Source organism: Nannospalax galili, unplaced genomic scaffold, assembly GCF_000622305.1.
Source record: "Nannospalax galili isolate Female #2095 unplaced genomic scaffold, S.galili_v1.0 scaffold851, whole genome shotgun sequence".
NCBI lineage: Eukaryota > Metazoa > Chordata > Mammalia > Rodentia > Spalacidae > Nannospalax > Nannospalax galili.
In genome coordinates this window covers 472,033-487,905 of record NW_008330578.1, presented here as the reverse complement: position 1 = coordinate 487,905, position 15,873 = coordinate 472,033, and the positions used below count along the sequence as shown (strand labels likewise).

General features: G+C 44.1%; 1 protein-coding gene across 1 annotated transcript in view; it reads right to left on the bottom strand.

Moving 5' to 3' along the window:
- Dock3 (dedicator of cytokinesis 3) overlaps positions 1-15,873 on the bottom strand; it is a 480,991-nt gene that overhangs the window by 11,902 nt on the left and 453,216 nt on the right. The window contains exons 40-48 of the mRNA XM_029554349.1: positions 12,328-12,469; positions 10,345-10,511; positions 10,110-10,196; positions 8,755-8,934; positions 7,893-7,976; positions 7,672-7,788; positions 4,911-5,032; positions 3,298-3,436; positions 2,630-2,777 (exon numbers count right to left, since the gene is read on the bottom strand). Coding sequence (XP_029410209.1) covers positions 2,630-2,777; positions 3,298-3,436; positions 4,911-5,032; positions 7,672-7,788; positions 7,893-7,976; positions 8,755-8,934; positions 10,110-10,196; positions 10,345-10,511; positions 12,328-12,469 — 1,186 coding nt within the window. The remainder of the gene's footprint in view (positions 1-2,629; positions 2,778-3,297; positions 3,437-4,910; positions 5,033-7,671; positions 7,789-7,892; positions 7,977-8,754; positions 8,935-10,109; positions 10,197-10,344; positions 10,512-12,327; positions 12,470-15,873) is intronic.

The window sequence follows — 15,873 nt, the reverse complement described above, 5'->3', positions numbered from 1 at the left end:
TGGCCTTTTTGAGACAAGGTCTCCCTGTAGCCCCAGCTGTCCTGGAACTCACTATGTAGACCAGGCTGGCCTTGAACTCACAGAGATCTGCCTGCCTCTGCCTCCCGAGTGTTGGGACTAAAGGCGTGCATCACCACACCCAGCTTATTGGGCCCTTTTCATAACACAAATCACCATCCCTTTTCTATTTGAAGCTTTCCCAGACTGTGCTCCCAAAAGTTGGTTCCTCTTGTCTGGACCATAGAGTTCCTGTTAGGAAAGCAGTATGGGAGTGGAATGGGCACCAGACTGGTGATTTAAGGACCTGTAGCCCAAATTCATCTTCCACCCCGTCACTGGACCTGAGAACATAGCAATAAGAGCCTGGATTGGATGCTTCTAGTAAAAGTCTGTGACTGCTCTGTTGGAACCTTACTCATTCCCTCTAATTTGCCAAATTTTTCCTGGTTGGCCGTTATATCTTTCTACCATGACACACCACACTGGTTCTTTCCATCACTCTCACTGTGGGTCTTACAGGTTTTTCTACTTTGGAGAAGTCCTTTAATGATCTTTTTCCCTAATGTTATATTTGTGCTATTTTTCTTCGTATTCACAATAATGAGAATAAAAAGAACCCATCCTTCTGAAGCCTGGAAACAATAGCCATTGATTGGTTGGCAGGTTCAGACCACTGTGCACAGCAAACTTTTAAGTGGGAAAGAACTCAGTTTCCTCTTAGGTCACGTGCTCTTAGGGAGGTGGAAATACAATACTGGCTACCTAGTGGCAACTCATCATCAAACACTGCCAGAGCAGGCTCTAAAGTCAGCCGAAGCGGTCTGGAGACAAGAACCCTCAAGTTCATGGTGCTGAAAGTACAAATGAACTTGGTTTCAAATAAGTGACAAATAAGGGACACTAAGCAGGAAGAAAGTGAATGAAAGGGCCCTCTGAAGCAGTCACTTTCCAGACATCATCTGAGATATGTAAATATTAACATGTCAGACTCCTCTGGGGCAAATAACATGATAGATCAGTAGTCCGTAATACACTGGTAGATATGGAATTAAAGACTGTAAAAAGGAGACAGATTTTACACACTATAATGGAAACATTTCCAAGCTACTTGGGACATTTCTAAGTGCTAGCCTTCCACTGCTATATTAAAAATCCCCTTCAGTAAGTAATAAAGACCAACAAGCTGGTAACTAAGGTTAAAGCTAAATGACAAGGCTCAAAACTGGCCCCAAACTAAGAAAACCAAAAAGTTAATTGACAGCAATAGATGCTACTGTTTGCTCATTCCTGGTCCAAAGCTAGCAAAACTAGAAAGGCAAAGTGATAATGGTAAATAAAAATAAATTATTATTTCCCATTTTAGGCATATACTAAAATCTAGGCTACCTAGAACAACTCTTAGCTAACTACAAGGTTAAACCAAAGTTAATATTTCCTCATTGGTGGGCCTAAAAGGGTGGAACACTTCTTTTAATCCAAAGGCCCCTGTCACCCAAAAGGAGAGCAATAAAAACTTCAAAGGCAGGCTGGGTATAGTGGCTATGCCTTTAATCCCAGCACTGGAGGCAGAGGCAGGTGGATCTCTGATTTCCAGGCCAGCTAGGCCTACATAACAAGTCTTGGCAAGCCAGGGTTGCACAGTGAAACTCTGTCTCCAAAACAGAACTACAAAGGCTCTGTATGCTCAGTTCTCAGTTGTACCTATGTGGTCTTCCAATGTCTTTTTTTACTTTTTACTCTATTAAAGATTTAACTTTTTGTTTTCTCTTTCCATCTCTCTAAATCCTTAGCCTGCCTGCCCTGATACTCTGGGCTTGCTCACTCTCTGTTACTTTACTCTTCTTCCCCCTAAATGCAGTTGCTGGTTCCATTGCTGGGCCTGCCTGCTTTCTTGACCTCTAACCCAGAAAGTATAACTTTCTCTTTCCATCTTCCATCTCACTCCTCGAGGCAGCTACAGAGAATTCCAGCTTGCCCACCCTGTTATTTTTTTTTAATTTTTATTATTTTTATTTTATGTGTATGCATATATTGCCTGCATGTAGGTAACTGCACCTGTGTCATGCAGTGCCCACAGAGGACAGAAGAGGCTGCTGGATCCCCTGGAACTGGAGTTACAGACGATTGTTAGCTGCCATGTGGGTGCTGGGATTTGAATCCGGGTCTTCTGCAAGAACAGCCAGTGTTCTTAACTGCTGAGCCATCTCTCCAGCCCCTATTATTTTTATTTTATGTGTATACATGTATTGCCTGCATGTAGATAAGTTCACCTGTGTCGTGCAATGCCTGTGGAGGTCAGAAGAGGCTGTCAGACCCCCTGGGACTGGAGTTATGGACAGTTGTTAGCTACCATGTGGGTGTTGGGATTTGAACCCAGGTCTTCTGCAAGAACAATCAGAGTTCTTAACTGCTGAACCATCTCTTTAGCCTCCCTGTTATTTTTTTTAATGTTGATAAAATTTCCTTTGAGTTTTCTTCTAAGTCTGCTTTTAAATTCTTTTATCAATCTGCCAAAGGGATCCTGTAACCCCTGGTGACAAGGCCACTCTCAAAGACATAGGCCCAGATGAAGAAGAGTGGGGTTCACGAAGCCTTTTCTCCTTCAGTAGTAGCAGCCTCTCATCCTTACCTCGGGTGCTAGAGGGGGCAGAGGTAATCATCTGGGATGGTGCTGAGTGAGTAGAACTCAGGCTGGAGGAAGAAGGGCTTGCCTGGGACGAGGATAGAACAGAGACGTTGGTGACTGAGCCTTGGTACCTGGGGTTGTGATATGCGAGCTGCAAAGGGGGAAATTCAGCACGTTAGAGTTCTGAATGGTCAGGACCATAAGGCTGGTCCAGAGAAGGCTAGCTTTAAGCTTTCTTGTCCTGAAGTACCCAGACCAGTGACTGATGCTATATGCTGGACCCTGTTGGAGGCTGGGGTAATGGGTAAGTACTAAGGACCACCCATATGGAGCAAGACAGTTGGGTTCGCTCTACTATGGTATGCATAGCGAATGCAGGACTTTAACCGTCAGGACTGCCAAGGAGGAGAGTAATTTGACAGAAGATCTTTGCTACAAGATCTGTAATAGCGGCTAAGTCTGAAGTTGCATTTCCTTCTTGGGAAATAAGGCTTGGGACCTAAGATGTGGGGAGGTATATAGAAAGAAGGCAGCCTTGCTAGCTCTAGAGAGGTGTGTTCTAAAACCAGGAACTATAGGACTAGGCAAGAGTTTCCAGCCATTACAGCAGACTCCAAAAGGATAAGTCCTCTAGTCATGGTACTCTGCACATTCGTGGACAGCTCTGGTACCTGCATATGGTGGTAGAGGTCCTCAGGAGCTTCACCCATGGAGCTGTCACCCATCATCACCATGTTTCCTGCTTCACTAGATGCATGTGAGGAGAGAGAGGATGATGAATGGCGGCCTGTGCCCATCAAGTTCATGGGGCTGTGAGCAAGAGTGGGAAATAGGGAGGAATCAGGCAATAGGAAGCTTGCTGGGTAGTAGGGGTAGTGGAGAGATGTGTGAAACTGTCATACCCAGCCTTAGCCACCACAGGTTTGGAGGATTATATAGCCAGTGTTCATACCTATCTGAGGCTTGGGGCAATCTGCTATTGGCCTGGGAAGGCTTATATTGGTACAACCTCTTCCTAGAGTTAAATGGATTATAGCCACTCAGTTTGATGGCATTAGCAGTTTATTAGGAGGAATAAGAGTGATATATGTTAAATCAGGCCAAAATTCTATATCCTTCTTGCTGTGGAATGTCAGTCTGACCAGTGCCTATTTCAGCACACACCATTATGGGATCTGCTCTGAGATCAAAGGTGTCTTTCTAGTATGAAGACTTCATCTTCAGCTAGTTATGAACTATTTGTGGGTTTCTGTCTAAATCTGTGGCCACAGGTTTGCAAACAACTTTCCTCTATCAGTACCAGGAAGCCCTTCATTTATTTCTTCATTCTCATTTGCCGAGTGGCCACTTTGTGCTGGGTTACCATTCATACTGAAAAAAAACCCTGAGACTCCTCTCACTGGCTTCCTTCCCCAAACCCAGTCGTCTGTCCTATAGGCTTTGAGTATCCTCACTTGAGCCTGTTCAGGTCAGAATTCCCGAGTTTTACGCAGCCATTACTTGAATGTCCACATTATCACATTATTTTCTTCCCTAAAAACAATTAATAATCTTCATTCTCTTTGGGATCAAGTCCAAAGGCCAACATGGACAAGGCTCATGAAGAGTTAGCTCTGGCCCCCTTCCAAGTTCTGGAATCCCACCCTCTCCCCCTAGCCTCTTGGCTCTACTTGTAGTGCTAACTAGGTTGCCTTATTCACAGCATGCATGTGTGATAGAATCTTTGCCTGGATTTCATTCTGTCACTCTTCTAACCCTGATTCTTTTTTTTAAATATTTTATTATTTTTTTGTTTTATGTGTATGAGTGTTATGCCTGCATGTAGGTAAGTGCACCCATGTTGTGCAGTGCTCGCAAAGGACAGAAGAGGCTGTTGGATCCCTTGGAACTGGAGTTATGGACAGTTGTTAGCTGCCATGTGGGTGCTGGGATTTGAACCTGGGTCTTCTGCAAGAATAGTCAGTGTTCTTAACCTCTAAGCCATCTCTCTAGCCCCCTAACCCTGATTCTTTTCTCCCTAGCAAGTAGAATCATCCTTCAAGACCTATCCAAATGTCCCCTTCTCTGTGTATCCAGAACACCATGTAATGCAGGATAGTGACTAACTAGGACAGAGTCTAGATGCCACTGACTAGTGGCAGAAGCTGTGGTGGTGTTATGTAGATTGTAGGGTATGAGGGAATGCAAGTACACACAAACATTCTCTGGAACTCTTTTTCCCCTTGATGCTCATCCTCCAGAATTACCTCTCTGGAAGGAAACTTCTTCAGCCCTAATGCCATACCTGTGCCGGTGTGTCGTCTTGATGTTCTCAGGGCTCATGGGGCTATGGGATGCCAGAACATTTCCTCGTGGGGTGCTGGTGCCTGAACATGCAGGACTTAACTTATCCAAACCTGGAAACTCCTGTTGAGAAATGAATGATTATTAATAGAGAGCAAAGAATAGATAAATAAGGGGTAGGAGAGATGAGCTGGCTGGTTGTAAGAAGTAAAATAAATGCAGAAAAAAGAACTCTATGCTATACTTCTGACTTCTTCTGGACAACGACCCCATCATGACTAAACACTCTTTAAAGTACTCTGGAGTCTAGACCCAGAAGCCATGAGGCCCTAAGTTCTACTGAGAGACACATTTAGAATAGGCTGAAGTTGATCTAAGCTCTTAGGGCTGAGTTAATAGCTTTCTTTAGAATAAATAGAACAAGGGCTTGGAAGGAGGAGAGGAAGAACTTATTATCAGCTGTCAGTCAGTGAGAACTCTTACATAAGGATTGGGGCTGGGTTTTATTGGATTGCTAACTAGCCCAGATCTTAGTGGCCTGAGTTAAGTTGCCTGTGACATAGTCTATGGGGAAACAGGAAACAAAGTCCTGATGTAAGTAACTGAAAAAAGTACAGTTCTATTTTAGTATAATTAAATGCTTACTAAGTATGTAGACTTCTTGGCAGACATTTCTAATCTCAAACTTTCCTGGGTGAAAGCATATTGGTCTCTGTCCCTATTTGTGATTCTGAATAAACAAAACATGGCTTTCCAGGTTTCCTTAAGTCCTTCACAGTCTACGACAGATAGGTTCTGTGTCTACTGGGGATGTTTCTGAACTGTACTTAATCAAGTAGCAGGTTTTCCATTTTCTTCCAAAGCATGTATAGGGCTGTGGTGTGTTTCTCTAATGTACACAATAGGACCTTGATATGTACAGGCAAGCACCTTGTGCTTTTTGGTGCAGTGATCTGCCTGCAGAGATGTGGTCGAAAACCTTTTCTGGTGTCAGCCCAGCTTGCCTGGGCTAACAGTTAGGATGGAAAGTCTGCATGGAACAGAGAGCAGCCAAGTTAGCAGGAACCAGTGTTATGAGAGGTGATGGAATACCCATCAGATTCAATGATGCTACTCAATTTATTAATTCTGGCCACCTCAATTTTAAAGGGGGAAACAGTTGTTTCTTGCATATTTCAAATGCTATGGAGGCCAGGCGTGGTGGCACACGCCTGTAGTCCCAGCACTTGGGAGGCAGAGACAGGCGGATCTCTGTGAGTTCAAGGTCAGCCTGGTCTACATAGTGAGTTCCAGGACAGCTGGGACTACAGATAGACCCTGTCTCAAAAAAGACAAAAAACAAAACAAAACAACAACAACAAAATCAAACATTATGGGAGAATCCTAACAAGAAGGAGAAATTTTATGCTCTTCGGAAATTTTTCTGGAAAGTAGGCCAATCTCTCAAACTATGACAGGCTTCTTTTTCTCTTTTTGCTTATAATACTATCCATACTTGCACAGGAACAGGCTGAGCCTTGCACTGGGAGTCTGGAGGGACTAAGATAGCCATAACTTATAGAGTCCAAGTACAAAGTAGGTCGGTCAGTTCAAGTGGGACAGCTCACTGAGTCTGAGTGGTTCGATCTCTAGGCCTTTAGGTCATCCACAAAGAGGAACTTCTTTTCTGACAGTGTGGCCCATCATCTAACAGATATATTTCCTTGCTTCCATAACACTTCTAGAGCTTACCAGGTAAGTGGCAGGTAATTGGGCTTATGACCACTGAGATCTGGGAGCCAGCATGTTTAGCAGCAAGTCTACTCTAGAAAATAATTTAGCATCAGCCCCATGGTTTAAAGACTGAGCTCGGGGGCAAGGGGTTGCAGTGACACATGGCCTTTAATCCTCAGGAGGCAGAGGCAGGATCTCTGTGAGAACAAGGCTAGCCTGGTATACATACTTAGCCAGGGCTACAGGGCTACATAGTGAGACTTTGTGTCAAAAGAAAAGAAAAAATAAAGAAAAAAAGAATTGAATGTGTGATAGGAATAGGAATAGGGGCCTGGGGAGTCAGGGCTACCTGAATCTTATCTTTAACCACCCATCATTCCCTGTAAAGACCATGCCAAGGAAAACTGATCCTGAAATACAAGTTCCTGAGCCAAACCTGCCATGGCAGGTGAAGAGCCAGGCCAGGGCTAGGTAGACTGTCTGGGGCTTAATCTAGCCTCAGAATTGCCTGATACCTCTAAGAGCAGCCTGCATGAAAGTAATGGGTACCAAAGGTTTTCTTAGATATAATCCTGGCCTGGGTCATAAGACATGGAGGAAACTGAGATGGGGAGAGAGGGAAAGGAAAGGGAGGGAGGGAAGTAGACAGATGGAGAGAGAAAGAGAATAAGGAGAGACAAGGGAGATGACAAGGAGAGGACTGGTTCAGGTCATACTTTTATTCTTTGGGCTCTTGGTAAGAATGACATTGCCAAGATCTCTTCATAAGAACCATATATTTTAGATCTTTCCTTCTTCATGTGAAAACCTCTATCAGCTAGCACAGTGCCCTGAAATATGTTCTTTGCCTTTGGATCTGACTCTTCCTTTGGGAGTAAGTGAATAAATGAGAGGATACTAAGCATCCTTTTCTGAATATAGTGCCTCCCACACCTCTATGGCAGGTACACCCTCCAACCTTATTCTCCCTCCTACTTTTCTTTGACTTGTGGCATAGGTCTAGAGGAAGTGGAATCTGGTTTTACTGGGCAGGTTCAGGATCAGCTTACATGGTACAGACTGGCTCTCATCATCTGGAACTGATCAATCAGCTTCTTATGCAGAGGCCGCATTTCTGGATGCACAAATTTCTCATGAACCGCTAGCCCAATTCCAAGGACATGGACCTACAAGGATGCCAAACAAGGTCTCTCTGTTAAGCAGGAAACAGCTTCTGAGAACTGAATCATTTTGTAGTGTGTGACTTTTCCTATTGCCATATAAGTCATACCTGCTCCTGCATTAGCTCTTTGAGCTGAGCAATCTTCTCTGCATCTCCTGGGTGCTTGGTGATATAATCTTTATCAAAGAAGGCCTGTGAAAGAAAAGGTCACATAAGGAAGACTCTTCAAGGACTATTACTTAGGTAGGGCCCCTAAAAGGCAGCAACGTTGTTTCTTCATAGGTGCCTATTCTGGTACCACCAGCTTGGTCTGTCTGAATCTCTGGCAGTTGGAAATGTGTACTTTCTGTGCCCAGAAAAGACTAGAGGTGGCAAAATCTGCCAAGGCTGGATTCTAGCTCTAGTTCCTTACTGAGCTTGGATGGCCTGGGTAGGCTAGGCAGGGCTGGTGGTCTGAGCATTTGAGCATGGGCACTAGCCTCTTAGCTAGCTTATAGTTCACTTTTCATGCAGAACTGCCTCTAGGACCCCCCAGGAGGCCACTTCCATTATCAGATGAGTTATCCATATGCCAGAAATCAAGAAACAAAAATGAAGAAAAGGCCTCACCAGAGAGCTGTGTGCCATACAAATAGGGAGTAGTTAAGAGCTTTTTTTTTTTTTTGGTCTTTTAGAGACAGGGTCTCCCTGTAGCCCCAGCTGTCCTGGAACTCACTATGTAGACCAGGCTGGCCTTGAACTCACAGAGCTCTGCCTGCCTCTGCCTCCCAAGTGCTGGGATTAAAGGCGTGCGCCACCACACCCGGCTAGAACTTTTAACTTTATCCCAGAATCATCCCAAACTAGCTTATCCAGAGGAGGACTAACTTGGAAGGCTTCCCAAGGAGGCTACAGTTTTGAGAAGAGGAATCCATGAACTGTGTTCTTAGCCAGGCTGCCTGTGTGGGTTTGATCGAGGTTCCCAGCTCACCTCCTGGTAGCGTGCAATGCCTCCATTGACAGCTGCATCAATGACACCATTCAGGCACATGCTGAGCAGATTGATGTTGCCATGCACCTGTTTGTGTTGATACTGGCTGATCAGAGCTCGTAGCTCCTGGTTCTTATTCTCAACTACCTGGATGGCATTCTCCAGAGGGCTCACTTCTACCTGTTGGCATATAACAGAGTCCTCTCAGGAACAATGATAACCTCTCATCGTGCTCCTGAGAAAAGAGATCTACAACCTGTGATGCTAATTCCCCTTCCTTGCTACTGTGAACTGAGGACTTACTGGACCCTCTGTTTTTATCTCCTAATTTATTAGGCTCTTGGAAGTGCAGAAAGCAGTGAAGAATGCTAGTTCTGAAGTCAGAGAGTTCTGGCTTCAGAACCTCAGTGATTTTTTTTTCATTTGTAATGTAAACTAAGAAGTTAAAAATACCTGTCTGTAATGGACTCTTACATGAACATTTGAAAATTGCCCTGTTCTGACTTTTTTCTAGTTCCCTGTCTAGAACTTGTAATGCTAATTACTCTTGCCTTTACTTCTCCTTCACATCTCCTATTCACCAGTCAAGGACTTTCTTTTCCCCTTAGAGACAAGAGTTATGCAATTTGTGAGTCTTTTAGATAGACCCACTGAAGGGGTACCCCAACTGCCTCACCCTGCATCCCTGTTCAGCATGGCAGAAGCCAAAATAGTCTGCATCCCAATTCCCTAACAGCAAGCTGGGTAACCTCTTCAGAGGATGGTGTGATAAGAACAGGAGGTAGGAATTGGCTAGTCAGTTAGTGTGAAAAGACCCCAAAGAAAAGTAGCCAGCTTCTTGGCTAAAAGTCAAAATGTCCTTGGGCCTCTTAGCAACATATTCCGTCCCAAAGGCCAAAAATAATGAAAGTATTTGGGAGCTTTTATCTAATCCTTAAAAGATTTTAGGGCTACCTCTTCAGAGGGGGGAATGTTAGATTAGCAAAAAGCCCCATTTAAAAAAAAAAAGGAAAGAGTACAAGAAGTTATCAGAAAAAAGTGATGGGGAGATATGGGAGGAGTTGGAGGGGAGGGAATGGGCATGGGTTTGATAAAAACACTTTATATGCTTATATCCCTGTATGAAATTCTCAATAAATTATTTTAAAAAACCTCTCTGCTTCTTAGGAATGTTCTATGGTCTAGATAACAGAAGATATCTAAAATTTCTGGCATAGGATTGGCCTTGAGGGGTGGGGGGGGAGGGGAAGCCAGGCAGGTGGCCAAAGTTCTTTTTCAGTCCTTAAAGAAAAAGCTCCCCAGAGACAGGGCTGAAGAGTGGCCATCATGTTTAGCTTTTCTGATGCATATCTTACCAGTTCCCTCCTCTCCACTTCAAACCACCGAGAGATGCCAGGCAAGCTGTGGGTCAGAGTCAGTGTGGTGCGCTCAATCCACAGGCTCTGCAGGGAGGGCACAGACAATTGTAGAAAGTTAGACAAGTTTTGCCACACTGCCTACCTGAGGGATTAATAGATGAGTTCCCAAGAAAATAGGACTAGGCCCCAGACTTTCTGTAAGCATTTCCCTTGCTTCCCTATATTTGTTCACCTTGAATTCATTCTCTTTGTCCTTGGGGCCTTTGTGAAAAGGCCTGTCATACCGGAACTTCCTCACATTGTTGACTCGATAGAAGCTCTTGACACGATCAGGTACTCTATCCATTTGTAGAACATCCACATAATCTGGAATAGGGGTCACTGCATAGATTTGTAAGTCTGGACATGAAATGAAGGAGTAATCTAGATTCAGCAAAGAAGAAGACCTGAGTGGTGGCCTCCTCATCTTCTTGATGGAGAGAAGTACGCTGTAGCTCCTGCCTCTTACTGGCAGTAGTGGTAGAGACAGCAGCATCTTAAAGTGCAGATCAGACTCAAGCACAGGTAGTCAAACCTCTTTCTCTGGCCCTTCCCTCTCCCTGCTCCAGCAGTGAGTCTCAGGAACACTCAGCCAAGGTGAGATAGCAAGTGTTCTCTGCTGTCCCTTTAAAAGAGAGAAAGCAGCTGGGTGGGGTAGCACTAGACTTTAATCCCAGCACTTGGGAGGCAGAGGCCAGCCTGGTCTACAAAGTGAGTTCTAGGCTAGCTGAGGCTACAGGGAGACCCTGTCTCCATAAGTCAGAGAGAGAGAGAGCAAGCAATCAGGAGAATGCAGTATCTACCCTATAGAAGTAAGGGTCTGGGCCTACCCATCATAGGTAAATTTTCTTTATTATTTTTATTTTATGTGTATGTGTGTATTGCCTGCAGGTAGTTAAGTGCACCTGTGTTGTGCAATGCCCACAAAGGTCAGAAGAGGTTGTCAGATTCCCTGGAACTGGAATTATGGACAGTTGTTAGCTGACATGTGGGTGCTGGGATTCAAACCTGAGTCTTCTACAAGAACAACCAGTGTTCTTAACCACTGAGCCATCTCTCCAGCCCCAATTTTTTTTAAAGATAAAATAGCCTTTCTGGTGTGTGTATATGGTATTGGGGCTTAAAACCAGGGTGTTGGGGTGTTGAGCATCCTAGGAAAGTGTCCACCCTCTGGACTATATTATCTCCAGTCCCTTTTTTTTTTTTTGGTCTTTTTGAGACAGGGTCTCCCTGTAGCCCTAGCTGTCCTGGAACTCACTATGTAGACCAGGCTGGCCTTGAACTCACAGCAATCTACCTGCCTCTGCCTCCCAAGTGCTGGGATTAAAGGCGTGCACCATCACACCTAGGCTGTCAGTCCCTTTTTTATTTTGACATGGAGTCTCACTAAATTACCCTAGCTAGTCTTCAATTCATTCTATAGCTCAGGCAGGTCTTAAATTTGTGATCCTCCTGCCTTAGCCTCTCAAGTAGCTGGGATTACAGGTCTGTTCAAGGAGGCCCAGGCAAAACCACCTCTTAATAAAATACTGTCTGGAGTCTTTGTGGAAAGAACACATGGGAATCTGCTTGCCATTTCCTCTCTGGAAAACGTTTGCCACATGATTTGACTGTCATATGATCTCTAAGAAAGCCATATAAAGTGGATAATGAGGGTAGCAATGTTTGTACTGAAACTTCCAAGTGCCACCAAATCACGGGCATTTTCCATCTTCTCCTCTTCCCTGGTACTCTGCTCAAGGCAACTTAACAAAGACAAGGGACAATAACTGCACAGTAAAGTGAAACAGGTTACGGCATAGGTGGCAAACCTGTGACAAGAGCCTTGTTGGGGCCACAGTTACCCTGCCCGGTGATTGCCCCTGACTGCCTAGGCAGGCCCCAAAGATTTCAGGGTAGGGACTAAACTGCTGATAGCAGCCAACCTGAAAAACAGTCCCTGAAGCTCAGCTTATGACTACTCATGAGGTCACCCATGGCTAATAGCATGCCACTGCATCATATGAGGACTGAGTACATTGCTAAGTGTGGGTTCAGTGGTAAAGACACACTCAGGTTTAGGATAACAGGTAACCCAATAAAGGTAGCAGGGAAACCACATGGTAGAGGAACAGCTGGCTGAGATTCATCTCCTAGGACCCCAGCCTTCCCCCTTCCACCAAATGTTAAAAGATACACTGAGCATCACACTGTAGGATGGCATCATCAGGATGGTTGGGGTGCTGCATGGCAACGGCCTGTGGGAACTCGCTGAGCATCCTTTGCTGGAAGGCTTCCAGCCTCTCGTAGTCATGGCCACGACACACATATTCTTTGTTCTGCAAAAAACATGAGAATAACGCTCTATGCCTTAATTTTACCCCTACCATCTCTACATGGGAGTTAGTAGTTATTCATTCCATAAACACATCCTAGAAACCTCTATACTAGGTCTAGGGGCAGGCCTTAGGGCACAGCACTCAGCCCCTTCCTTAAGATAAATGACAGTTGAGAAGGGACACATGAAGAGATAATTAATTACAATGCAGTATGGCAGCCTTGGGGCTGGGGTACAGACAGCAGGGAGCTTAAAGGAAAGATGAATACTTTACATGAGAAGGGGAGCAAGGTAGGGGACAGGATTTTAGAAAAAAAGTTTTAAAAAAATATTTTATTTTTATTTTATGTGTGTACGGGTATTGCCTGCATGTAGGTAAGTGCACCTGTGTCGTGCAATGCCCAAGGAGGTTAGAAGAGGCTGTCAGATCCCCTGGAACTGAAGTTATGGACAGTTATTAGTTGCCATGTGGGTGCTGGGATTCGAACCCAGGTCTTCTGCAAGGACAACGAATGTTCTTAACCGCTGAGCCATCTCTCCAGCCCCCAAACAGTATTTTTTAAAAGTCCTGAAAGGCCCACTGGGGTACCTTGCTAGAGAAGAATGGGGCTAAGCAATCTGTGTGCATAGTAATAACCTAAGCAACAGCCAAAGCAAGAAAAGATAAAGATGGGAAGAAGGCATGTGTGTAGGATTGGTAAGAGGGTGTCTGAAGAGGACAGCAGACGTGTGCTAAGGCGTGGCTGTCATGGCTGCTGCCAAATGACTTTAAAAAGGGTTGATCATGTGTGCCTAAAAATTGCCCAATATCTATTATTTGCTTATTGCATTGATAAACCCCTTTGGTAGCAAATTTCTTTGCAAATATGTCAGCAGAACCACCTCTCCCCCCCCTCTCCTTCCCTCCCTGTCTCCTTTCCTCTTTCCCTCCTTCACACAATCTCATATATAGTCCAGACTGGCCTTGGGGTGATCCTCCTGCCACAGCCTCCTGAATACTAGGATTACAGCATGTAGTACACGGTTTGGGTTAGGCCTCAGTTTTTCTCTTCGTGGTCTGAAGTCTCCTTATAAATAAGACATCCAAACTCCTGCTGCTTTGCCTATCTCATAGCTGGTCATATGTGAGTAGCTAGGAAGTCCTTATGAAACCCATGAGTAGGGGTCTGGCTCTTGCTGCACAACCATGAGGACCAAATTTCAGATATCAGCACCCATGTAAACAGTTGGGTGTCCCACGCATGCCTGTAATCCCAACTCTGAGGGGAGTGGAGATAGGAGGATCACTGGGGTTGCTGGTTTTCAGCCTTGCTGAGAAAATGTGAGCCCCATTCAGGGAGAGACCTTGCCTCAAAGGAATAATCAAAGAGTGATATGGAGGACACCTAATACCCTCTTCTGGCCTCTGTGTATATACTTACAAGCCTATACACTCACATAAACCTCATATAGACACACAGATACAGACAGACAGACACACACACAGATAAATGAATCTGGGAAAAATTGCACTAGTGTCACTACCTACCCAATTGCCTCACCAGATTTCAGCAAGCTGTGTCAGATACTGTTATCCCTTCTTGGAATGTCTTAGGGAAAGGATAGGAGGAGGTGTAAGCAGGGAAGAGGGAGAGACAGGAGAGGGGAAGGAAGGGCATATCTCCACAAAGGCAGCCATATTCTTCCTGGGGCAGGGCTGATCACAGGTCAGGCTTTGGAGGACCTCAACCTATACTCAAATAAGGGTGGACCACAAATCTGGATGAATCAGAATGGAAGGTTAATACCATAAAAGATACCCAAGTCTACAGAGCTCAATTCCTTATATAAAATGGTGTAATACTTTCATATAGAACTAGTGCATATTCTCTGGTATGCTTTAAATCATGTTTAGGTTATTTAGAATTCCAGAATGTAAATGCTATAAAATAGTTGTTATGCTGTGTTATTTATGGAATAATGACAAGAAAATAGGTCTGTACATATTTGGTGCAGACGTATTTTCCTCCCAAGTATGTTCTATCTGTGGTTGGTTGAATCTGCAGATGTGGAACCCTGCCTGTGAAGAACTGTTTTTTTCAATATGCACTTTCATAAAAATACTCCTTACTAACATCTGTTCACAGGTCAAATGAAGAGAAATAGGAATTTCCCCAAGAAGGAAGGGCTGGATGTTTTTCTGTCTCCTTGAAGATTAGTAGATAATCACATTTGTGAGGTGAGGGAGGCAGATGGCCCATAGAAACCAAGCTGAGTAAGCTAAAGAAATAGATGGTCTGTAGGGTAGTATGGGAGAAGCAGAATGTTATGGAGAAGGCCCAGTAGGAGGAAGGCACAGTGTTGGCCTTGAGGCTGGCTGTTGGTCTCATTTTCAGTATCTCCATAACAGATAGATCTGGCTGACACCACTTTGATTTCTGCAATCTACCTCCACTGGGCTTTATTCCATTTGCTACATATGAACTGAGCAGCTGAAAGAAGGGAAGGCTAGCATGAGGTTAAACCAGGGAAATCAGCTTGCAGATATACAAATAGATATGCATATAGAAATGGACTGACAAATGAAAAAATTCCTAACATCCTTTTGTCATTCTTTCATTATTAGAGCATTTGAAACCACATTTGAACATATTCAGACTGTGACTATACTACGTCCTACTCATCAGAAAGTTCTCAGAACTGTGAGACACTGATATGCTCTGTGACATGTACAGAAGACAGTGAAAGTGAGGTTGAACCTGATAGGGCATTCTTGCTTGGCAGAGATAGAAACATAGGACAACAGGCACTGAATTTGTATCATCCAAAATTATGTTGTCTGGGAGTGATATCATAAATTAGATATGATATACAAATTGTGACTGAGAGTAAGATGACAATTATCATTTGCAAAGATAAAACAAGAAAGAACCAAGCTATATGGCCAAAGTAATTTGTCTCAGACTTTCTAGAGAGCCTCTTGGTTTCTAATTTTTGTACAATTCTTTCCTTTACTGATCTCCAGTTCAAGTGTTATTTTTCTTTTTTTCTTTTTTTGAGACAGGGTGTCATGTAGCCTAGACTGGCCTTGAACTCACTAGATATCCAAGGATGACCTTAAACTTCTGATCTTCCTGCCTCTACCTTCCAAATGCTGGGATTACAAGTGGGCACCATCACAACCAGCTCCCATCATTATTTACTTATTATTTATTTATTTAATTTATTATTTATTTATTGGTGACAGTGTCTCGGGGCTGCAGAGGTGACTCAGCATTTAAGAACACTGGTTATTCTTGCAGAAGACTTGGGTTTGAATCCCAGCACCCACATGATGACTAACAACAACCCATAACTCCAGTTCAAGGTGATCCCTCCTTGGGATCCTTCTTATGTCCTCCTCGGACACTGCATGACATGGGTGCA